Here is a 25026-nt window from a genome sequence, read left to right on the forward strand (position 1 = left end):
TAGTGAAATTTAACTGTTATAGAGGTGGATAAATGGTTTTAAAGTAATGAAAAATGAAGAAAGCTTTTAAATTTGTGGGGTAAATATTTATCCTAGGGGAGAGTGGAGGAATGTATTACCTCCATATTAGGGGAAATCATCTTCTTTTTTCTTCATTATTTTTATTTCATGCTCATTTTACCTTCTACACAACTATCTCAACTACTTCAAATGCATCTCTATTTGCTTTCATTTCATTAGTTTGACTTTATTTCCCTCCTTAAATATTTACATCAAATCCAAGCATGACCTTAATGAAAAACGCTACCAAGCGCTATTCCTCCCTTAATTTTTTTTGTGAAAAAAATAATTTAATTGTTTGGTTATACAAGAATTCAAACTTTAATCTCTTGAAAAGTCAAAGCATGCACTAACCACTTAGTCAACTTAACTTCTTTAACACTATTTTACTACTAGTGTCATTTAATATTAATATAAATTTCCAAAATAAAAGTCTTTAAAAAACTATTAATATTTAATTGCAAACTTTGATTAATAATGTACCAATGCAAGCGTACCCAAAGTCCCAAACTAGTTAATTAAAAATATAGAAATAAAAAAAATGGTTGACTTGAGAGTTAGGGGACCATAAGAATGAGTGCTGACTGCTGAGTTCTGACGAAGTCCTTACTACTCTCTCCTAAATTATTTGTAATATTAGAATTTTAAGTTACTTCAACATATTTATTCCACCTTTAATGTATTTAATTACGCGTAATAAAAAATATAAAAAGTATAGATTAATAAATATAATCCTTACCTTGATATAAATTCAATAAGATTTTATTTGATTATATTTTTAAATTATAGATTAAAAACTAAATTATATTAATAAGATAAATGAATAATGCAAAATCTTAATATTTCAAGTAATTAGCAGAAGGAAGTATGAAAAATTATAATAGTTTATTTTTTAATATAATAAATATCATATTAAATAAAGAGAGATTTTACATTTTGGAGTCTAATTTTAAAAAATTAATTGTTTAAATAAGATTGAAAATTTTGATACAGTTCAATTTTTAGAAAAATGATACATATTCTCTCGTATCCATCCTAATAGTTCCATTTGACTGGGCACATTTACTAATGTAATAGTTTTATTATTAATATCTCTAATTGTATATAAATAAAAATTATAAAAAATTAATATTAATAAGCTTTGCATTGAAATGAATTAAATAAGATCTCAATTGACTATGTTATAACTTATAGATTAAGAATAAAAAAAAAAGTAAAAGTTGCAAGTGAATAATGAACAATATCAAAAATCAAATGAAATTAATAAAGTGAATACCAGATTGTATAAAATAAATGTTAGAACTTAACAAGAATGTCAAGAGAAAATGATATATGGAGCATATAAAATAAATATCAAAACTTGAAAATGAATTCTCAAATGACGAGATTTTTTTTAAATGGATCTATCATAAGTTCAACCTATTAAAGATTAATGTTTACTTATTATATTTTTAATGCTTACATAACATACATCCTTAATGCTTATTTTCAATATTTTAATTATCTATACATACTTATAATATTTTAAGAAATGTATAATGAATCGGCCTAATTAGAATTAATCTCTTAAAGAAACAGTCTCTCACAAGATTTAAAAAATTTTTTTTTTATATCATAGAAAATACTACTAATAAACTGGAATACACAGACACGTCCCTGGACTGGCGTGTTCCGTGTCGGACACGGACACGCGAAAATCCGTGTCCGACACGCCAAATGAAGTGTCCAATATTTTAATATTTTTCCGGACACGCGGACACGGCAAGGACACGAAAGGGACACGGCTATGGACACGGCAAGCAGTCAAGGACACGTTTTTTTAAAAAAAAAATAAAAATAAAAAAATTGAATACATAATTCATAAGTAGAATTCTGAAGCAGAAGCACTCGTCACTCGAATTCCCTTCCCTCTATTTGTCTTGGCATGGCGGATCTTTCTCTCGATGAGCCCGAGTTGAAAACTACTTTTGTAGCGGAGAATGATGATGGATGTCATATGGATGATGTGTGATTATTAAACTTAAATTTACCTATTTATTTGGTTTTCTTTAAATTATCTTTAATTTGATATATTTATTATATTACCATTTTCGTGTCTCCGTGTCCGTCATTTTTAAATTGGCGTTTTTCCGTACCCGTATCGTGTCCGTGTCCGTTTTAGTGCAACCTAGCTATTAGCTAGTATACTAATCATAGAGTAAATTGACGAGGAGTGATACTGAGTTGTTATTAGTCCATCTTCTACGGAAACCCATAAAGCACGTCAGTTAGCCGGTTCAGGTTGGGCCACCCAAGTGCCCCACCATTAATTTCCCTCACTTTCAACCTCTTAAAGCCGCCAACTTTCATTCTTCTTTCTCCCACTCTCATCCTCTTTCCTTCTCTGTTTTTCTTTGTAGGAAACCAAACAAGAGACAAGAGATACTACTCCAATAAACATCCCAAATTACAACTATTTTTTTATATAAACAAAACACCATTTAATGATCAACCCAATAATTTCCATATTTTTCTTTACCCAAACTTTCATTTAGAAGTAAACCAAAATACCCCCAAAAAAATCATGATAAAAAGAAAAGAAATTACAATAATTGGTCATGAAAATACAGAGGATAGGAGAAGAGAGGACCCAATCAATAAAAATGGGCAATTTGACCTTGCAGAAGAAGTATTTGTTATTTTGACTATTTGAGCTTGACGTTGAACGGTTGAAGACAAGTAAGGATATTAATATTAAGAGACTAATTCTTTCCTCTGAAGGTTCTTACATTTTTTCCTCTTTTAATTTCAAAATGTTTTCCTTTTTATTCATAATTTGTTTCCTGTTTTTGATCATCCATTTTTTAATTATTTCTAAATTTAGCCTTTTAAATACTCTTTTATTTTAAATGTTTAATTTATTATGCTTAAACTTGATCTGGGTTTATCTTCATTTAATTAAATTAATGATAAAGATTGTGTAAAAGAGCAGCTGATAGTTGGTGCAAATTTACAAACTTTTTGATTGAAGTTGGTGCAGTATCTTCAATTTGGTGTTTATTAGGGTGCAAATTTACAAATTGTTTTTAGCAATGATTTCCCTTTTTTGTGGATGACTATGATTTCATATCATACGCCTATTATTATAAGAGTATCTTACAGTTTGTGTTTCATGGAGTAATATGAATTGTTGTGTTAGTGTTTCAAAACATTGGGACAAGTTCAGCTGCATTCACTTTTGCTTTACAAAAAGCAATGGATACTGCAATCCTCCCCAACAACTCCTCAATAAAGAAAAAGTGGGATTAGTTGTAGCATTGTGGAGTATTCCTCACTTTAATTCAAATCTCTTCTTTGTTTTTCCTTTGGCTGCATTAAAGATTCCATTTTTCTTATATACTGCTTAGATTCTCTTCCATTTCATTACTGGATCATTAAACAATTGTTTTTTTTTTTTTTTTGATATTGGTTCTGATACTTAAACCCATATACCAATATGGGATTTTGATTTTATGAATTTTGGTGTGTTAATCTCCCTTCATATTCTTCTCTATTTTTAATAACTATAAGTGTAAGAGTAAGGTCATATAGACCGAGCTTGAGCTTAGTGTCACGTGATTCGTTAATTCCCCTGTGAATCGCAAATCAAAAAATGAATTTTTTAAGCAAATCACAAATCTAAAAGGTGAACTAACTAGCAAATTATGTTTCACCGACTTATTGTTATTGTTGGTCTATAGTACTCACTATGATTCTTTTATTACTGTTGTATAGATTTCTTTTATTTGGGTTGGATTTCTTTGTAAAAGGGTCTAGTTCAATAGCTAATCTTGATATGAATTTCCATTGCCTAGTTTTTATAACAATGATTTGCTTCACATTCATTAGCATCATGTTCCCCACTACTCCATACAATAGACAATTAGATCTAGGACTTTGTTGGTGTATGTCAAGAAATTTAAGAGTTTGCCATGTTTTCCTACCTCTTATGGCTAAATGAGACTGTGAGCTACAGATTTGCCATTTTGAGGGGACGTTTGCTAACTTGGAAAAATCTTTCTATGGTCATGTTTGGTTCTTATTTCGTATACAAATTTAGAAATCAGAACACTAGTTTTGAGATTTTTTCTGTATATTCCCCATTTTTTGTAAACCATGTAGTCTCATGAGTTTCCTTGTTAATTTATGGAAAGTATTTATATGCTTTATGATGAATTGTGCTTTGAATTCCTCCTGCACAACCATGACCTTTTTGTTCAATTTTTCTTGGTGACAGATATAACCGAACAAGCATGGTTAATAAGAAGCATCCACAAGGTCGATTAGTTAGATGTCCGAAATGTGCAAGCCTCCTTCAAGAGCCAGAGCACGTTTCTCTATACACTTGTGCTGGGTGTGATACTATCCTACAAGGTAAACCATCAAACCGAGCTCCTAAGGGACAAATTTTATGTTCACTTAATTTGATTGTATGGTCAGTCTTGTTTCGATTTTGTTGTTTTGTTCTTGATATGCTTTGAGATTCAATTCCATAACATTTGCCCGTGCCTCTGTGTTATTTACGTAGTCAAACCGTTCGAACAGAATGGAACAGGGTAGTGGGGTTTAACATTGATATTTCTTCTGTTTCTTTTTGAGATTTGAACACTTAATGTTCATTGCAGCTAAAAACTACAAAGGTCATCATAGAAACACAGCTTTGAGCTCACTTGAACAAAATGTCGGTAGGAGTAATGGTGTCACTTATGCTCGTAATGGTGGAGAATCTAGCGGTTCAAGTCAAAGATCAAGCTCTTCTGGTGAACATTCAGAGGGTCAAGCTCCTGTCAGTGATTTAAGGAATTCTGAGCAGAATGGAACTTCCATTTCTTCGGATAGTAACTCTGTGTCGAAGAAGTCTGATATCCTCGAGAATGAGGAGGATGGAGAAAGAGGCAATAGATTTGATGGAAATCATAGTAAGTCTGATCAGAAAGGATCAGCCAATTCTGTCCAACATACTGTGTTGTCGGAGGAGACTAGTTTCATAGATATTAAGGAAATTGGGGAAATAGACGACGAACAATCTGATCCAAAGAATCAAGTTGATGACTATCTTACTGTCCTTGAAAACGTAGAAACTGAGCAACTTTCTTTAGCCAATTCGGTGAAAGAAGATGACAATGGTCAAGATGAACAGTGTGATGGCGTTTCTGTAGAGAATCCCTATCAACATCAGTTAGGAATCGTGATTGGTGAAACATCTGAAGTAGAAGATTCACACGTACTGGAGAACAAAGAATTGCAGCAACTTACTACAGAAGAGGAATCAACCGAAGATGAGGATGATCAACATGAACTAGAGCTGAAACGATGTGTGCACTCTGGCAATGATGCTTCTTCCCTGAGTGAGTCTCCGGCGGTAGAGTATCCTGAAGAATATCTTGCTTCCAAACATAATGCTCCTGAAGAAACCAGCAAGATGCACCTCCTAGAGGAACACTCTCATCAGGATCAACAAAAACAAAAGCAGGTTAATAATGGTGACTCTGCCAAAGATGTTTCATCGTGTGCCGAGTCTCCTACCCATTTTGACTGTGAAAATCTGACTGAACATGATTCTTCTGATCAACAAATATCTGGTGAGACCAGAAATTTTCATCTCATAGAAAAACTTTCTCATCCGGATACATCAGGAAAAGAGGTCAAGTATCTTGATGCAGATGAACCAGAAGTTGCAGTATCAGGCAAGGAACAAGAAAAAGGTCCGGGTTCAATCGAGCAAGTTGGATATGAAAACTCTGCCATCGGTGATACCTCTTCATCGATTGAGTATCTAGAAATTTGTGAGCCGGTGCATTCTGATTGTCAAGCAGAACATGATGCTTCAGATCAGAAATTGTCTGACGAGATCAGAGAGATGCACCTTCAGGAGGAATCCTTGCATCATATAGCAGAAATTGAGATTCATCACCATGATTCCAATGAACTCGATGAATTAGAGAATTTAGGCAATGAAAAACACAATCATTCTGATCCAGTTGATTTAGTAGAGGGCATTAAGGATCAACTCGAAAGTGTAAAGCTTTCATGTGCTGGTTCATCGTTAACTGAAGCAACTCAGGTCTTGAATGTTGATTCAGTATTTGGGACTGAAGATGGCTTAGAAGTTTGTGGAAGGGATCATGTTACTACTCCTTCAAGTGCTACAGATTCAAAAGCTTCTCAGGAGATGGGTACTCCCAAGATTTCCGAAGACTTTCATTGTGGAAACAGCTCGTTAGATAATGCTGATTATATCGTAAGTGAAGTTGGGAGCGTACTGAAAGAGAGAAGTACTAGAAGGAATTCAGGAGTTCCAACACAAGACGGAAGTTCATCATCATTGCCAATAGACCAGAAGGTGAAACGCGGCGTGAAAGAGGAAGGACCCCTAGAAGGAAATGGAAATTCTCAAAGAAACAATGCGTGTACGCTAAATAGAGATAGCTTCGTGCGTAGGGTTCCATACCACCGAAAAGGTTCTGAAATGACATATGAAACAGGTAGCTGTTCCAGTTATGCCTTGCATGATGAGCCCTCAAGTTATCAGATGCATCATCATCTTTGCAGAAGGAAATTTTCTGAAGCTCCTTTTTTGAGGGAAAAGGAGTTTCTTCCCATGTACTACAACAGCGAAACGTCAGGAGAAATTAATGACAGACCAAATTATCATGATTTCATTGACAGGTGGAGGCGAGCTGAGAGCTGGACGCAAAGTGGGACCCTCCCTCAAATGCAATATTCAGGAGAACTCTTCGGTGGGAGGAACTCATATATGCATCGCTACCCTGATGATCGAATATGGTCTGCCCAACTACCCCCGCCTGGAGTTTATTACCATTCAGGGGCATACATGGGTCCCAGCTGGGAAACTAGGTGGGACCCCTACGACTCATACCTGACAAGCCCACCTCAGTATTTGGGGTCAGACTTGTCCTGCGCTTGGGGTCATGATACACTATCCATCTCTGATGATCTGAGGCATAAAGATCAGGTCAGGAGGAGACTGTACTTGAGGGAGAAACGACAAGCAGTGAAAAAACAGTTCCGTCCCATAGCAGGTGGGACTCCATTCATCACATGCAATTTCTGCTTCAACATTCTACAACTCCCCACAAATTTTCTCATTTCTAGAAGAAGCAGAAGAGAAATCCACAAGCTGAAATGTGGTGCTTGCTCTAAAGTTCTAGAATTTTCCCTCGAAAATGAAGGTTCGTTTGCTCCTTGTGAAACTATCATTCACCGAAATATCAATTTCATTGAGAAATCTCAGGCAAATCACTCTCGTCAGAGTAGCTTAAATTCTGCAAACGTTAGAGGGTTTGTTTCACAAAATTCCTTAAGTGCTTCTGGTCGAGATAAAAGAGAGCTCATCCATGGAAGCTTGAGTAATCGAGAGACATTGGAGGTATTATATGATACTGAACCTACTGCTAGGGAAATACCACTAAGAGTAACCTGGAAAGTTCCTTCTAGGAGTAAGTCGCCTCTTCACAGGCTGATGGGCTACCCTTCGCTCAAAGACTTGTTATAACTGCACACGAAGATGATGATGTAGAGTAAGAGATTGGATTTTTCTAAGTTCTTAAGCTAAGAAAACAGATCGATAGTTATAGACGTAGCAGCGTACGAATTGCCACAGATTCTTTTTTCCTGATACTTGAAAGAGGAAGGACTAAGGAGCATAGCAATGTTACGGAACTCAACATCCATAATTGCAAATCATCTGATTAGCAGTAGTCAAGTAGATAGTTGAAGATTAATACTTTTATTTGTTTGCTATTGATGAGGTTTAGTATAGTTGAAAGAGCTATTTGTAACATATATTTGATTTGATATGTAGGAGTACAAATTTTTGTTTGTTACTTAGAATTGTCAGATATATACCAGATTTTTTTATATTATATCCGTCCCAATGAGAATGCAACGTATCTCCTATAAATCAGTCACGTTGGAAGCTTAAATGTTGCATTTCAATGGAATAAAGGGAAAGGGAGTATTGTTTTTAGAAGACGTAGGCAAGATAAAGGTGGTTGTTTGGGTGACCGTGAGGGCCGGACAGCAGCTGCACACTGAGATTGTTGAAGAACACAGTTTTTAGGGATGAAGGAGGCGAAAGCAAGACATTAGAAGACTGATTTGACCTAGACTTTTGACATTATATTATATTATTTGCCTCGAGTACTTAATTGCAACAATGAGTTTAGAAAACTAAATCATAAAAAAGATTGCTAAAATACTTCTCCCGTCCCTAGGAAATTGCAACAAATGTATATTGCACAAAAATTAAGAAATAGTGAGATCATTTGAATTAGGTAGATGATATTAAAGGAGAATTGATATGTGGATGAAATAAAATAAAGTAGTTATTTTCATAAAAGAAAATTGTAGCAAAATGAAAGGGACAAACCAAAAACGAAATTGCGGCAATCTCTTAGAGAATATGTGTTTTCCCCTTAAATATCTCCACATTTAAAGAAATTGCAACCTTAACAAAACTTATTAGATTTTTCTTTCAAATTCATCCCCTCAAAATACCTTTTATTCCTTTTTGAAATCCAAACAAATTCTTCATTTATCTAAATCCCTCCCCTGACTCCACTTCTATCCAAAAACCATGTTAGGGACAAAGGGTGTATAAGCTGAGAATAAAAATAATATTTTTGAGATGTTATTACTATTCAAATTTTAACAAATAAAATATTACCCAGTAAGATGTGCAGTAGTACATAATTCATCTTTAATTTGAAGATGCACATAATTCAATTATCTTTAACTATACCCTTTATATGTTGGGAAGTTGGGATTAGAAAAGTCATTTTACAATTCCCTTTTCTAAAGGTACAGTGATAAATTTGTATATCTATACATGCAGCATGTGCACCCTATCATATGTACACTATAAGACTCTTATTCAGGTATTAACTAGTGAGATGATTGGATATACATTTTCTATTTCATAAACTACTTGGACAAAAAGGCTGCTCTTCTAGAAGATATCCAAGTATACGATCATATTTATGAATATCAGTACATACTATCTTGAAATCCACCCCTGTTGCTGCTAGCTCTTCGATTAGAAACAATGGTGATTCGTTGGTCTTGTAGCATGTTCATATTGGGAGCCAGCAACCGAGTGTATCGATCAAAGTACAATAGCTGCTTCAATAGAAGGGCAAATTCTCGAGGGAATTTCAGTCCATATGACTCACTCACCCGTACCTGCAAAATATACATTGCTATGAAGTAAATATGAAAGGAGTCCATACGACTCACTCATTAAGTGATTTCCTCCTAAGTGGGTTTGGCATCGCTGGATGTCTGTAACCTTACCCTTGTAAATACAAAGAGGTGGTTTTCGATTAACCCTTGACGGAAAACATCATATGATTCCTCATAAGTCATTTTTACTATATTCCACTGCATTATTCACACATTATAGCATTATTCACACAACCGAAAAAACTGACTGCCAAGAATCTTGCTGTTATACAACTAATCGTCTGTCCCACAAAATTTATCCATTTTCCATTTTATCCGTCCCAATGAATTTTCCTTTATTTCTATGTTTTGATCTAACCTCACCTCTTATACTCTCTATATTCTCTCTCTTATTTCCAAATACCCCACTACTTTACAACTCCTTAGTCTCCGTGCCAAAAGCAAATTGGACAAAATAGTTGGAACGAAGGTGTACTTATCAGAACATAAACATCGACCTTTCGATTATGATTTTGCGGCCCAAACTACAATGCTTAATTCTCAATGCTAAACATACGTCAACGTTCTAGTCAAAATTCTTTTGAACGAATGACCTAATATGCACATTTTGACTTAAGAGGCGAGAAAAACTTGGTTCTAGTGGATTTCTAACTTGAATTGCCTCAATATGCACAAATCCATAAATAGGGAATTTATGGCTTTCAAATTGTAACACTAGTCTCCAACATTTCAATCATTTAAAAAATGTAATCTACAAAACCATTATTCAATAATTCACTGAGCCAATGCTTTTTTGAGCACCAAAACTAACATGTAAAACTAGAAGGTTGAACAGCATGAAGGAGCAAGACAGCAAGGTAGGAGAAAACACAGTTTTGCAGAAAATTAATTACATTACTCAGCACAAGCTCAAAACTAGTTAACCAAGACTGAAAAAGGGCAATGGAAACACATCCAATCCTACAAGTACAATAAAGTGATAAACGATTGGCCATAAAACCCACCACTCAAAAGCAGCAACCCATGTTTTGATATTACAAAAGAAAAGCCAGCATACAGTTCTCAAAAACAATAGCAAAAGAGTATTACCAGGTCAAGAAATAGGGCGTTCATCTGCCTCTCATCAAGTAATACATTAGCGGAAACAGCAGTTGCATTTGTACTTGGCCCCCGCGATGCTGCAACGACAATTTCTGTATCTAGATCCTGTATCAAAAAGGATTTACAAGTTTATATATAGTTTAGCACTGCACATTTTCCTTTACAAGCTTAGTTTGAACACGGTTAGTGAAAAGAACCAGTGTTTTTCAGAGACCATAGGGCAGGTATAGACTTGCAGCATGCAAGCATTCCTACTAGATTTAAATTACATACATCTGTAAGTTGTAGGTTTCTCTCTCTTTGAAGACCTTTCTCGAGTCGAGGGACTCTTTGACCGAACTCTCCTCTATGGGTATGAGCTGCCATCGTTTTTCTCTCCCCAGACCCTGAGCATAGTTTTCTATGAGCGGGATACACTAGGTATGATGATGATGACATCTGTACAAATCTTGGTCACATACTCTTTGGCTTATGCATGTTGTAATAGAAAATGTACAATGCAGCAAGGACTTTACATGCTACAAGAAAAAAGATATATCGGCTAGACCATGAAATCAAAAGAATAAGCCAAAAGCTAGAACAAGGACAATGACTGGGATTTATAGTGAAAGTTGGTTGTAAAATAAACAAATATTTCTACTGGCCCATTGCCAGGCAGGACATGCTAACTAAATTATTTTACTTCTTTTGACGAAGTTTCATATGCAAAGTGACTAGAACGAAAACTATAGAGAAGGATTTTACTTGTTAGGGCTAAGCATCCACCATCAACATGCTAAACATAGAAAATACAGAATATTGTACAAGAAAATGGACTACCTGAAAGGAGAGGCTATTAACCTCACTCAAGGATCAGTAAATTAAGGTTTAAGTGTGTGTTTGTGTTGTGTCAAGTATAAGAACCAAATATGCAAGTGTAGATGAATGACAATAATAAAGTAATAATCAAGACAAAGTTTAAGGTGGTTCACCAATCTTGGGCTACATCCACCATCTAGCCTAGGATTTATATTAATGTGTTTAAAGGAGAAAATATAAACTTGAAGGAATTACAATGGAGTATTAGTGTGGGAAGAGAGGAGCTAATTAGAGGGTAAACTTGAGCAAGTAAGGTAGCTCACTATAATGAGACTTTGGTGCAAATATTATAGTGGTAGTATGAGAAATGGGGCAGCAACTAAAGTAACAAAGCTGGCAGCTTATACAAAGAACAGAAGGCAGCAGCTTCACGTCAGATTTGCATGGAGTAGCTCTGCTGCTTGGCTTTCCTCTTTCGTGCATACTATGGTCTCCCATGCTCCTCACACTTGCACTTAGGACTGAAAATTTGCACTTCACATCCTTCACATGTCAAGCTAATACTTCCAATAGTACAATGTACTAATTGATTCCCAACAAACCAATCACAAAGTGGTAATTATTCTCTTCTAACTACACTAACTAAAATAATTTATTACCTTAATCATGTTCTTGATTACTTGGTGAACATAAGTCATCAATAATCCTAACACTACTATTGATGAGAAATTCTTGAGGGGGTCTCTCAACATGGCCAACAAATACACATGTCCAATGCTGACAAATTTAAGAAATGCCAAGAGCCAATGTTGGAAGACAATAAAGCTTTGCCTTTGATTTACGGATACCAAGACAATATTTGGATAAGGGGAAACGGTAGGAAAAAAAGGGAAGAAAGTGGAGGCATAAGATTTTCTATGTTTGGATAGCAAAAGGAGAAGGGAGAGAAATGAAGGGAACGGAACTGGAAAGATAAATTTTTTCACATATTGTACAAACCAAATCTTTCTACAATGAAAATTTTGGAAGAAAGAAAAAACACTTCCTTCCCCCTTCCCGCTCTTCCCTTTCCTTTCGTTCCCAAAATGCTTTCAAACATCCAAACATGCTCTAAAGGAATAAACAATTATAACCGACCTGTATTGTGGAAAAGATCTTTTCTAGATCTCTTGCGAAGGCATTAGCATCCACATTTTGGTTTGCCGCCCCCATTTCAATCAAGGCTGATGCCATTGATTCATATTCTTCTGTTGCTATTGACTGAAGAAAAACTTCCATGGCAGCCCAAGTCTTTGGAGATATACGTCCAACAATACCTGGAAACGAACATAGGAATTCTAGAATTATTTCTATCAGGAAAAGAGAGGCAGTGAGCAAGAACAGTGTTCGATCCAAATGATAGGAAGCACAATTTTCACAAACGTTGACTGTAGAGCTTCACATGACACTAGATCAGGGTTATAACTTATAAGGATTGAGAACTTACTTAAAATAGATCGGAGGGTAGGATCAATCGGTAGAATTAGATCCAAGGATTGATCTTAAGAATAAACTTAAATATGCAAAAATTTTCAGTCACTAGTCATAATATTCATTTTAAAAGTTCAAATATGGTACATGAGAAATTAATCATAATTGTGATTTTGAGCATATATTTTTCGAATCGGATCATAGGATCGCAGGGTTATGCTTTGATACAACCGCAAAAAATTCTATTCCAATTAGGATAGAATGATCCTACCAAACTTACGATCCTACATAGGATCCGAAGCCGCTCGTCTTTTTTCAATCGTTTAGTAGTAAGACCGTAAATTAGACTTGGGATTTTGTAACAATGCACAAGACTATCAAAAGGAGAAAATCTATCAAACACATGACACCCTTTAAATGCACTGGTCACAAATAAATGTCAAGCAACATGTACATTCTTAGCACTAATAGCATGTAAAAAATCAACATTAACATCCACCCACATGAATCACTGTGTGATTGACATAAAAAAGCTCTTACCAAAATGACAAATATTAGAGAGTGATTCGGGAGAAGGTGAGTATACATAATCATATTTTCTTACGGATTTTTTATTAAATCCCCTTACAAGAAAAGAAAAAGAAGGATGTTTCCAATATAGTAAAAAAAGCCAGATGATAAGCAGTATAGCCCGAAAAGTACATACCAAAGTCAAGAAATCCAATGCGGCCATCGCGTAATAGCCATAGGTTGCCAGCATGAACATCTGCATGAAATGATTCACATGCAAGCAAACTGCCAAACCTACAAAGACATCAAGAGTAAATTACAGTCAGTCTTGGATCTCATATACAGAAAAGAGGTAAGGCACATTGAAATGATTAGAATCTAACCAGACATTAAGGGCGGTTATCAGACTTGTCTCAGGATTAGGAACAAGGGAGTTTATGGAATCTAGGTCTGTAAGAGGAACTCCATAAAACCTTTCCATTGTCAAAACACGTTTTGTGCTACAGTAATAATATACTTTTGGAGCTGTAGCCTGCCTACTGAGCCCCATAGTGTCTATGTACCTCCTAAAGGCCTCAATATTTGCAGCCTCCTTACTGAAGTCAACTTCTTCAAGCATTGATTCTCTAATATCCTTAACAATACCAACCTACAGTAGGAGAGAAATTTACAGGATACTCAAGTCAATCAAAATTGAAATAGCTCAGCCTCTATCAGAACTCAGAAGTCAAAGGAGCTAACACTGGAGCTCAGGAAAACACAACAGAAACTAAAAGCTTCATATAATAGAAAACTTCTCTGTTTTACCAGTGATGTGCGGCTGAATTCAGGGTTTAAAAACTCCACAATGCGAGCTACAATGTAGACAAAATTTAGATCGGCTACTAATATATCTTTCATCCCTGGTTTCAAAACCTTTATGACCACATCCTCTTGAGAGCCTTTTAGTCTTGCACCATGAACCTGGAGATATGCCTCTAGTTTTGGGTAACTTGCCATTAGCCAGATAAATCAGGCAGAAAATAGAAAGAATATAACCTGCGCTATCGATGCTGATGCAAGGGGCGTTGGATTAATATATTCGTAGACACTATCAATTGGTCTCTTTAGTTCTTCATTCAGGATTACTTTGATTTCTTCAAAGGGGATTGCAGGGGCTTGATCAAAACACTTCTGAAACTCCTCAACATACTCTGGAGGGAATAGTGTAGGAGCAGATGCTATGAACTAATCAAAAGAGAAAATAAGAAAGATCAACATCGCAACTTTGCAACAAAACTGGTTAGTTACACAGAGGAAAAAACAAAGACAGCTCAAACGATCTTAAAAAACAAAATATGATGTGGAAGTAACAAAAGGAAATCTAGTAATATTCATGGTCATTTTAGAATCATCTCTCTGTAATTACCTGGCCCAGTTTTATATAGGTTGCACCCAGTCGTTCAAACAATTTCCTCAGATAGAAGGGAGAAAGCAATCCCAACTGTAGCTCAGAAGGTAACCCAGCTGATGAATTCGTCCACTACAGCAAGCAAAGAAGCCTTAGTTTCCTGGATAAATTGTAAAAGCCATTCATATCGACAAGTGTAATCTATATCATACTCAATAGTCCAAATTACCTTTGAGACATCTACTAGCCACTCACTACCAACCCCAACAACTGCTTGGACACCTTGAGCAAGTCTTAAGGCTCCACGAGGCCCTGTATTTATGGATGTCTGGATTATGTCCTCAACCAGCCTTGGAAGATTTTGCATTCGGTCTATGAAGGAATACAAAAACACATCAAAATTGTGACAAGTGTGAAACTTTGCATGTAAGTACAATGTAAACCTCTTAATCAAACAAATAACACCAAATGCATCCCATCCTTTTTCATTTGCCTAAACCACTTGTCAAACTTTCACCAGGTTGCTATACAATGTAAGTCTTTGACAATTAGCACATTCAATCGACACATATCTTTCAAAAGAATTAAAATCATGTGCAAACTCTCACTGGGTCTTTTTCTGAGGCAATTTTCAGCAGGCACAGTCCAAAAATAAATTCCAAGGTACAAAATCACCATCCATCTATGGATGGCGGGTGCCTAAGGTACTCGCTCTAGCACTTCACTTGCTTGCCTAAGGCTCTGGGCACCTCCTCTCAAAGTCAGAAATCAACCCCTCTCATGGAGTCCTTCATATAAATAGATCAGTTTCTCTCTCCTAAAAACAGAACCACTTTGTAAAACAATATCTCAGTTTTTTAGAAGCTCATTTACTTTCGTTCCATTGCTCTTAGTGTAGCTTAGTTTCACAACGATTCCCGTTTAAAATTGATTGACAATCGTACTCCTTGAAGATTTCTAGTATTTATTGTTAGAATGTTTCAACACTTGCTCAATTACTTATTTTCAATTAATCTATGTCTAATTTCAGAATTAGTTCATTTAAATTGGTGTTAGCATACGATTGTAGTTCACTTCAACCAACATTTTATGTTAAAATTCATGTTTTTATTTGTAGTTATGTCCATTTCCTTCAAAAAGAACAATGTCAAAGTCTTGATAGCAACATTTGGGGTTGGCTACATAAACCAAAAAAACTGACATGAGAGACCCACATTGTCGGTAACATTGTACTTTTCTTAGGTCGTATCTAATAATAATCTACAACGTAGAAAATCAATCAAATGATCATTTAGAGATACTTTCCTCCACTATTTATCCTTATGTACTACCTTATGCTCTTGTGAATTTCAATTTTCATGCCATTCTTCAATCTTGTGGTCCATTCCAAGTCATCTTCGACATACTTACTCTTCTAAACTCCTTAAAGTTCCAACCTTCATTGCTTGGTTTTAAAAGCACGCCTGAGTCGTGCCTAGGCATGAGGTGCACCAAGGCGGCCAAAAAAACGCCCCAGAGATTCAAAGCACAGGGCATTACGAGAGGCAAGGGAAAGGCTGCGCCTCGTGCGCCTTGTGTATGTTATCTTCAGTTTTTGCTTCTTTTTTTAAGTTTCAAGTACTAAAATACTTACTTTTACTTGATTGGGTTACCTTAAAGAAATAGTTGTTTATTTGAATTTGAAAGAGAAAAAAGCCTCTTTTTTGCCCTAGCCAAAGTAGATGAACATAGGCATTGTTCTTCTCTTTTAAATGTGCCGCCATTCTTGACCAGGTATTCTTCTTCTTCCTTTTTCTTCTTCCTTTTAACTCTCTATTCTTCTTTTTCTTTCTGATTTCGATCGGTTCTCTCTCTTTATGTTTTCTTTCTTTAATCTCATTTCTTCTTATTTTATTGAATGATGTTTGGATTTTTTTTCCCTTTTTTTTCTTGTCTTTTTTTATATAATTTTACTCTTATTGTTTATTACAATGATTCTTAATCTCTAATGTGTTTACAATTAGGCAAAAACAATGATTCTTAATCTCTAATGTGTAATTTTACAAAGGTATAATCAACCATGGATTGTGAGTGGCCTTTTAGACATAAGGGATAAACACCCATCATTTTTTCGTGGATTAATGAAATGCATCTAAAGATTGAGCTTGTGATATTGTAAATTTAAGATTGAATTGATTATTGTTACCTTTTAATCTAATTTCTTGATCACATATTGAGAAATGAAGATTAAAAAAGGTTAATTTCAACTCAATTAATGAGAAATGAAGTTCAGAAAATGTCGACTTAAACAAAATTAATTGTAATTCCATGAAAATAGGCTTTTTGGTCATGTATTTATGAGGACCTTGATTCAATTCATCATTAATTTGAATTCTACGAAAAAGAGTAATAAATTGAGATAATGTAGTTCTAATGAAAGTAATTACTTATAATATAAGAGAGTTCATTAATTCACATCCATAAATTTAGCTTGTCTCTTGTAATATTTGAAATGTCCATGTTTATTAGAGGTGCTAAACTAGCCCTTACCAGGCTAGCCTCAATGGTTTTTCATTGAGTTTAATCATCTTGTTATAGTGTTAATTGCCATTGTGTTGTACTTTACAATCAACTATAAGACCACTCATTGTAAAGTCCATTCATCATCAAGAATCGTTTAAACACAACCTTGAGCCTCCTTGAGTCAACCCTTTCATACCATTATGATACTTTTTGTAGTAAATTTAGGTGGTTTGGGTCATAAATATGTTTTCATCTTGAGACTCTAGGATAAAAAACACTTAGGAAAAGTTGTTATTATACTCATGGAATTTCTAATGCTTGCCACCACAATATAACGGTATCATACTAAAGTGTATTACTTGTGGAGGAGATAACAAAAATACAAATAGAAAAGCTCACATTGCATTCCTTAACTGTGTAGCATGTTTCTGATTTAGTTTTAGTTAACTAAACAAATTTATTGTACTGCGAAAGTTGGACTCTGGAATTTGGTGTCCTTTATGGCTCTTGTGTGCTCGGTTATTAATCAACCACCTACTTTTCTAATCACAATTTTTACAATCGGGATTATACCTAGGATCATTGAGGGGATGGAATCAAAATCGGAAGAATTGGATCGTAGGATCATGTGATTCTACGAATATGCATTAATGTGCTTTATATTACCAATTATCAATTATGTTTGTTCGTTTTTTCAGTGTCAAGGGTAAGTAAAAAGCTTTGACTTCATCTATTAAGTTTTGAAGAATACTTTTAACAGTCATTTTTTAAACAACGAATTAAGAAAAACTTGAATTTTATAGTGATATTGGTATAATTATATTAAATACATAGATTTATACATAAGTTAAACATGGATTATATGAAAATATTTTACGATTGAAACAACCCTTATGGAAACGGATCGTTGAACTGTAAGATCGTAGAATCGTGTTATGATCCTACCACCTAAAATTCTTGAGCTATGTAGGATCGCACGATTCTACCAACATTAAGATTCTACCTATGATCCGGGTCTGTCGTTTATGTTTGGATTGTAGAATCGTATATCAGGATCATGATTCTAATAACTATGTTTCTAACCATCTTTCTATTCACCAAAGCCAGGTGCAAGTTTGTTTTCTATTTCGTTTAGAAGTTAGTTTCTCATTGGTGTGGTTGGTGTACTTAGTGCATATATTTACCTTTCAAAACTTGAAGAAAATAAATCTTTTGGTTTAGTAGCTAGAATAGGTGTAGAACAAATCACTGCTAAGACACCTTACATTGTAATTTAGTTTCCCAATATTTCTTTAAAGACAAAAGGAGTTAAAAAAGTCAAAGTAAAAGGAAAGTATCTTGGTAAGTTTAGACAAGTGAGGGGGCAAGTGTAAAGGATATGCCTATAAAATACTCAATTTACCCCTTTGGTTTTGCTAAACTTCCCATTTTAGGTCAATATGTAGATTTTTCTATAGCTTCATTTTTTGTAATGGTTACATTTTCTCTCTCTATACCTCATCTACATAGTCATTCTAAACAATGTTCAGAGACACATCAAGCTGATCAAGACACTCATTGTGACTCTCATCAGAATTCAAGGCCTCTTTGTGACCCTCAACAGGACTCAAGGCCTCATTGTGACCCTTATCAGGATTCAAGGCCCAACTTACTATTGAACTACTACAATAAAGGAACTCAGCAAAGCCTAGACCAGCAACTTGTTTCAATAGCTCAATCTAAGGACCAGATTGCCCAGGTCAAGGAGGAGCAATCATGTGGAGTAATCCAAGAAGAGGCAAGAGCCATTGAGGAGGGCATAGAAGCATTCAAGATTCATGGTCCTTTCAGAACTCAATCTTGCATAATAGGCTGTGGGCAGACAACACAAGCCAACAGCCAAGGAGGACTTAACACTTTGTATCATGTATCCTAGTTTCAAATTGTATTAGGAATGATTAGAATGTTTAAGTCATCTTTAGGAATTTAACTTGCACGATGTTTTAAATAAATCCTCTTAAGGCACGTGCATGGTTAAGTGAATCCTATATATATACATAGGCTCTCATTTGTAAACTCATTCTGTTTTTCTGATTTTAGTGAGAAGTTTTCTTCAAATTGTGAGTTGTGTTCACAAGGGAATTAGGAGTCCTAATTCTATCCTGTGTGTCTTGTTGTGTGAGTGAAACATTCAAGACCATAGCAAGATTCCATGACAGGTTTGGTGAGTGAAGCCATACACAAGAGTGAGAGGTGGAGAGCCTAATTAGTGAGTGAAATTGAGAGGGTTTGCATCAAGATCAGTCCCTACACTGATCATATCTGAAATTCTGATTCAAAAATTGGTTTTATGACTTATGTTGCATCAATCCACACTGTGTAGAAAGGTTCTTGATCTCATACATAGTGCACATTCTCTCTTTATCTCATCTATATATTTTTTTCCATATACTTGCTTTTTGTCTTATTTTCCAATATATGAGTAATCATCCGTTATCGAAGAAAAATCAAAGCTACAAAAAAGCATGTCATTCACACCATTTATTTTACCTTCAGAATTTGTGTCAAATCCTAAACACGATACTCAAACATGGGTACACTTGGGCACTTCATTTGAAGCAATATTATGGAATTTTTCCATTAATTAGTCGAGATTGACACTTAAACACGTGCCAATGTTTTGAGCCTAAGTAACATAACCAGGTAATATGGAACAAAACTACACATACATTTAGAAAGATTACTTGGGATGAGAAAAACAAGAAATCAAGACTCCTTGGGTTTGAAATTTATCTACACTAGTTATAAGAAGTCACGTACAAAAGCAATTCCTTAGGTATGTAGTACCATGATTCTGTGACAACACAAACCATTTCACAATGGCAATACACAGAGAAAGGAGCACAAACAACACAACAAACACAACCAAGCAATAGCATCGAAAGTTATATGGTAGGGCAAAAAATGATAAGTGCGTTATAATATGAGCTCCACATAGCCTTATTGTCTTCTGAACTCTAAGAATAAATTTTATTAGTAGCATAATCTTCACCTGAGTTTCTAATACATACATAGTGACAAAGAAGCAAAAACACCACAAATTAGAGCTTGCCTTGAATAAAATAAGCATGTTGAAATCAAAAGTTGATATGTGTATAATTACCTACACATGACAACCAAGAGTCTATGACACAAGAAAAATCACAAGAGACCGGAAGAGGAAAGGAATATTGGTAATGCAAAATAAGAGAGAGAATACAAGGTACCTTGGAGACGTGAAGTGAAGAGATCTTGTGCTTGGGAGTACTGTGAATAAACAATCACACGGCGAGGGTGATAGTAGAGTTTCCTAGACCAAGTGGAAACATTTGTAGTAGTTAACTGCAGCCAAGATGAAGAATAAGGAAATAAAGTTTAATCATGATGCCTAAGTACGAAAATAAATTACAGAAAATAAAGTTTGAATATATAATACTCCATTGATAGTTTGATGTATCTATTCCCATGTCCATTATTTTTAACACCTAGTTTACTTAAAGTTCACCAAAATTACATTTCTAATTCTAATTTAATTACTTTATGGTAAAAGAAATTAAAATAATAAAAAGTTTATTAACTAAAACCATATTATCATTCCTCCAGGTGATAAAATCCCAAACAAATTCTAGCAATGTTAGAATATCTGATCCAACAACTTCACGCTCCAACAATTGTCAGCAATCCACTACAACTTGTAAAATCTTCAATAGGTAAGATTGTCATAGAATCTCAAAGTTTAGGTCGATATAAAGTTGGATAATTAAACAATGCTTGCCACAACTTCTAAACCTCGTTTTGGACGCTTTAATTGTTGTTTTTTTCACGAGTTGCTAACATCTAGTTTCTTAGTTTCTTTTAAGTTGTACATTTTTTGATTTGGTAGACGTTCACCACCAAGGGCCTCTTCTTTGCCCAATTGATTGGAATGAACTAAACTTATTGAAATTAAACTAAAATTAATTTATTTAGTAGTGAAAATGTAAGTGTGAAGGTGACAGCCAAAACTTACCAGAACCTAACTGAACCAAAAAAGTTGGGGACAACAAGCTTTTACTCACACACTTTTATTCTCCCCCTCCCTATTTTCTCTCTCTCCTCACGCTTAAGGTTTCTCTCTTTCTACCTTTCTAAATTAGTGTGCAAAAGTTGCAACCTCCCTTGGTTGCAAATAACATAAAGAAGTATCATTAAATCTCATACCTATAATTACATACAAATACCATTGACTCGAAGTTAAGCATTTGAACAAAATAAGATTCAACAATGTACAGCAATAAACAACAATAACAATAATTAAGTCTTAATCCCAAGAGATGGAATTGGCTACATTAACAAGAAAAACTCTCTTGTGGTCTTCCACAATATCCACTTCATTCATTCACTTTGTAAAGGAGGGTTTAAATAACTTTTGATTTGGCTTAAAGGAAACGTACATGGACCACGAGTAATAAATTAAGACATCAATAGGAGACATATCAAGGACAACGAAGGTAGGTCAGATAAGACAAGGACATGAAGATGAATCTAAAATGTTAAATGAGTAAGTTATAACTCCAAAATGAGGGTAATAGTTAGCCACACTATGTCTGTTAGTTATAGTCTCTAGTTCTTATTTGTTGCTACTTGTTACACTTGCATATTAATAACTATTCATTTAGCAATATTGTCTTACATCTAGTTCTTAATGTATTATGTATAAGAAGAAAAACAAATACCACTGGAATCTTATTTGATTCGTCTCGATGCATTTCTATCCACTTTTTAAAATTTTTTATCATGTGACTTTAAAGAAATCAACTATGTATAGTTTAAAAGCTTCAAGGTAAACAAAGCTCAACCTTGATTCAAATCCAAATTATTAATTCAGGAATTGATCGCTAGATATGAAATTAGTCGTGCATTGTTACCACCAAAATATGAAAAGTATCTTTGAGTGTATCAAGGCTATGTTCTCTTCAACAAACTTGTTAAACATAAGTGAACTCAGTAAGTACTGAAAACAAGTGAAAGTAGCTATATTAGTGCTCAATTGAACTGAAATTACAAGTAATGTCTAGTTTGGTTTTTTTTTTTTTTTTTTTATATATATATATATATAATGTTGGTATAGGGAATGAATTTAAGTGTGAATTTGATGAAATATGCTATACAATTTTCATAGTAATTTAGATTTCATCCTCACATATGTATTTTTCTTTACAATTTTCCAATGACACCTAATACCTCCTTCCATGGTAGTGAATGGAAGTGCATCTTTTAAGAAAAAGAATCACTAGGGCAGAACAAACATGATCCTAAAACTTGTGAATAGTATTTCTAGTTAAATTACATTATATATTCATTACCGTCTCCAACATTTAATACCTAAAGTATTATTTCTATTTGTAGTTTTGAGTTACAAAGATTACAATTCATCCATCCGTAGGATAACAGCTCGCATCAACTACCTCTAAGACTTAATCCCAGATCCCTAGTCCAACTTCAAAGTGTAGCAAAAATTTATCCTTACAAAGCCTAAAAACATTTTATTTCAAACAAAAACAAACACAAAAGATACAAACAAACAATAATCAACCACTCATTTAGAACATTTCTAAGTTTTAACCCACCAACTCTACTATTAAGAAATTTAAGATTTTACTACTGAATCTGGACAAACACAAAATTTCATAAATTGAAGCATAAAAAAGCAAAAAACAAAGTAGAAATTAAAGAGATTACAATAAATGCAACTTAATGACAAGTTAAGAGAGAAGAAAAGACCTGAGGGGGAGAGAAAAAGAAAGGTATGCGGCCATACGAGGTGTAATTTGAGCTCTTGAAAGCCATATTCGCCATTAATGAAACTGAAGTGTGAATTTTGGAATTGAAAATAAGTTACACAAAAGGAACAGGATGATAGTGAGAGTGACTAGAGGAAGAAATGAGAAAGGGGTAAAAACAAAGAGAAATTAAATTAGTGGTGGGTTGAAGATGGAAGATTTCTTTGACTATATTGATTACGCCATTTTTGTTTGATTTCCTTTGCAGATATCAGTATCTGTGTTCTTTTCTGGTTGAAATACGGGGACAAACAACTAACACATAATCAATCAAAATTTTCAGATCTTTTTATTAAGCTGTTCCAAATTTTCCAAAGACAACAATTATACCATAATTTTCACGAATTTAATGAAGGTAACATAAATTGTTGTGGCCGTCTCTAATTGGACCATAAAAAACGAAAAATATACTCGGTTAGATTTTAAGATATTATACGTTAAATAGGTGTGTAACATGCTGAAATTGTTAAGCGTTTTTAATCGTTTGATTCTTGTAAACCTTACTTGACATACCTTAACAACTACTTGACATACCATAAACACCTACTTTACACACACAAACTCATATTTAATATATCTGAAACACCTACTTGACAAACTTAAATACCTACTTGGTATATTCCAAATACCTACTTGGTATATCTCAAATCCCTAACTAATATACCTCAAACACCTACTGAGTATACCTTAAATACCTAATTGCATTCCAAATACATACTTGGTATGCCTCAAACACCAATTTGACAACTCCAAATAAATAACTACTTGGTATATCTCAAATACCTATTTTATATATCGTAAATTCCTACTTAATATGCTTCAAACCCTTACTTAGTCATAGTCATAGTCATCAATCCAGTACCCGCACAAGTTAAGGGAGAAGGGTAGCAGGGTAGCAGGCATATCATACCCTTGTCCCCTCAAACCCTTACTTGACAACCCTAAATACCTACTCATATACCTCAAATTCTTAGTTGATATACCCCAAATAACTTGCCAAAAATTCTTAGTTGATATACCCCAAATAACTTGATACATATCAAATCCCTGCTTGGATATCCTAAATCCATACTAATTAGTATGCCCTAAATTCCCACCATAATGATGTTTAAAAGATAATTATTTTTTTAGGTATTTGTTTTATTTTTGCTTATTTTTTTGTTATATGTAGCTTTTCATTAGTTTTTTGCTTTTTAACTTATTTTTTCTCATGTTAACAGTTAAAAAACAATTCTGCCAATTGTTAGGCCAACCAACAACAAGCAAATAATTGTCAAACATCCCTTAATTTTTGTTTTATCTAACTTAAAATAATTATATACATTAGCACTTCATTTATTAAAATCGTTAATGATAGTTGCGATCCTATATTATTAAAGAATCATTGGTCTCTTGAGAGGGCATAAGATAGAATATAACTACGCTTAACTTCAAAGGTCCAACCCAATTTATCTAAATACGAAAAAAAATAGAAATAAACATGATTAACTTCACGCAATTCAAAATAATCATCTTCCTTTATTACGTTTTTAGATTATTTATTATATTGCAAAGGATGAGTAAACATAAGATGAGTATAACCCATATGTGTATATCTTGTTAGTCATGGTGGGTGAGAAAAAGTTTTAATTTATACCTAGGACAAAGTGAATGTGAAAATTATAGGTGGCTTCTACGAATATGGGATAGGGGGTATTCGCACTCCTCCGTTAATAAAAAAAATCACACTAAATTAGACATTGGGTGTTTGATAAATAGTATTCCTTATCCACTATAATTTTTTCAATTGATTTTGATATATTTTCCAATGCACTATTTCAATTTTAAATATCTCTAATTGTGCGTGAGTAAAAATTATAAAAAGGTGATATTAGTAAAATTTACATCAAGACAAATAAAAAAGATCTCACATTATTATGTTTCAACATATAAATTAAGAACAAAGCACATATTAAGAGTGATTGATGAATAATGTTTAAAAATCAAATGAGACAATAATAGTGAACATGAAACATTCACATATTGATAATATTTATCGTTCAAGCTTATTTTATATATTGCAACTAATATGTAACAAAAAATACAGCCAATTGAAAATTGTCTAATGACATACTTTCATAATTTTAAACTTTT

General features: G+C 34.1%; 2 protein-coding genes across 3 annotated transcripts; one reads left to right on the plus strand and one right to left on the minus strand.

Annotated features, from left to right (window-relative positions):
• Positions 1–2364: 2364 nt before the first annotated feature.
• LOC130818898 (protein ENHANCED DISEASE RESISTANCE 4-like) lies at positions 2365–7962 on the plus strand. Of its 2 annotated transcripts, none has more exons than XM_057685153.1 (3): positions 2365–2820; positions 4316–4452; positions 4704–7962. In XM_057685153.1, the coding sequence occupies exons 2-3, from the start codon at positions 4332–4334 to the stop codon at positions 7592–7594; spliced, it is 3012 nt and encodes a 1003-aa protein (XP_057541136.1). In that variant the 5' UTR covers positions 2365–2820; positions 4316–4331; the 3' UTR covers positions 7595–7962. The 2 variants fall into 2 exon arrangements, with proteins under 2 accessions (XP_057541136.1, XP_057541137.1); XM_057685154.1 differs by having other exon boundaries at positions 2365–2778.
• An 864-nt stretch (positions 7963–8826) lies between these two features.
• On the minus strand, positions 8827–23168 carry LOC130818899 (uncharacterized aarF domain-containing protein kinase At5g05200, chloroplastic). The gene is made up of 11 exons (XM_057685155.1): positions 22835–23168; positions 20299–20413; positions 14781–14923; positions 14570–14683; positions 14200–14388; positions 13969–14124; positions 13545–13810; positions 13358–13455; positions 12319–12497; positions 10372–10488; positions 8827–9282 (listed from the first exon to the last, which is right to left on the minus strand). Exons 1-11 carry the CDS (start codon positions 22907–22909, stop codon positions 9088–9090), a joined length of 1647 nt encoding a protein of 548 aa, XP_057541138.1. The 5' UTR covers positions 22910–23168; the 3' UTR covers positions 8827–9087.
• Between the last annotated feature and the right edge of the window lie 1858 nt (positions 23169–25026).

Source organism: Amaranthus tricolor, chromosome 7 (genome assembly GCF_026212465.1).
Source record: "Amaranthus tricolor cultivar Red isolate AtriRed21 chromosome 7, ASM2621246v1, whole genome shotgun sequence".
NCBI classification, from domain to species: domain Eukaryota; kingdom Viridiplantae; phylum Streptophyta; class Magnoliopsida; order Caryophyllales; family Amaranthaceae; genus Amaranthus; species Amaranthus tricolor.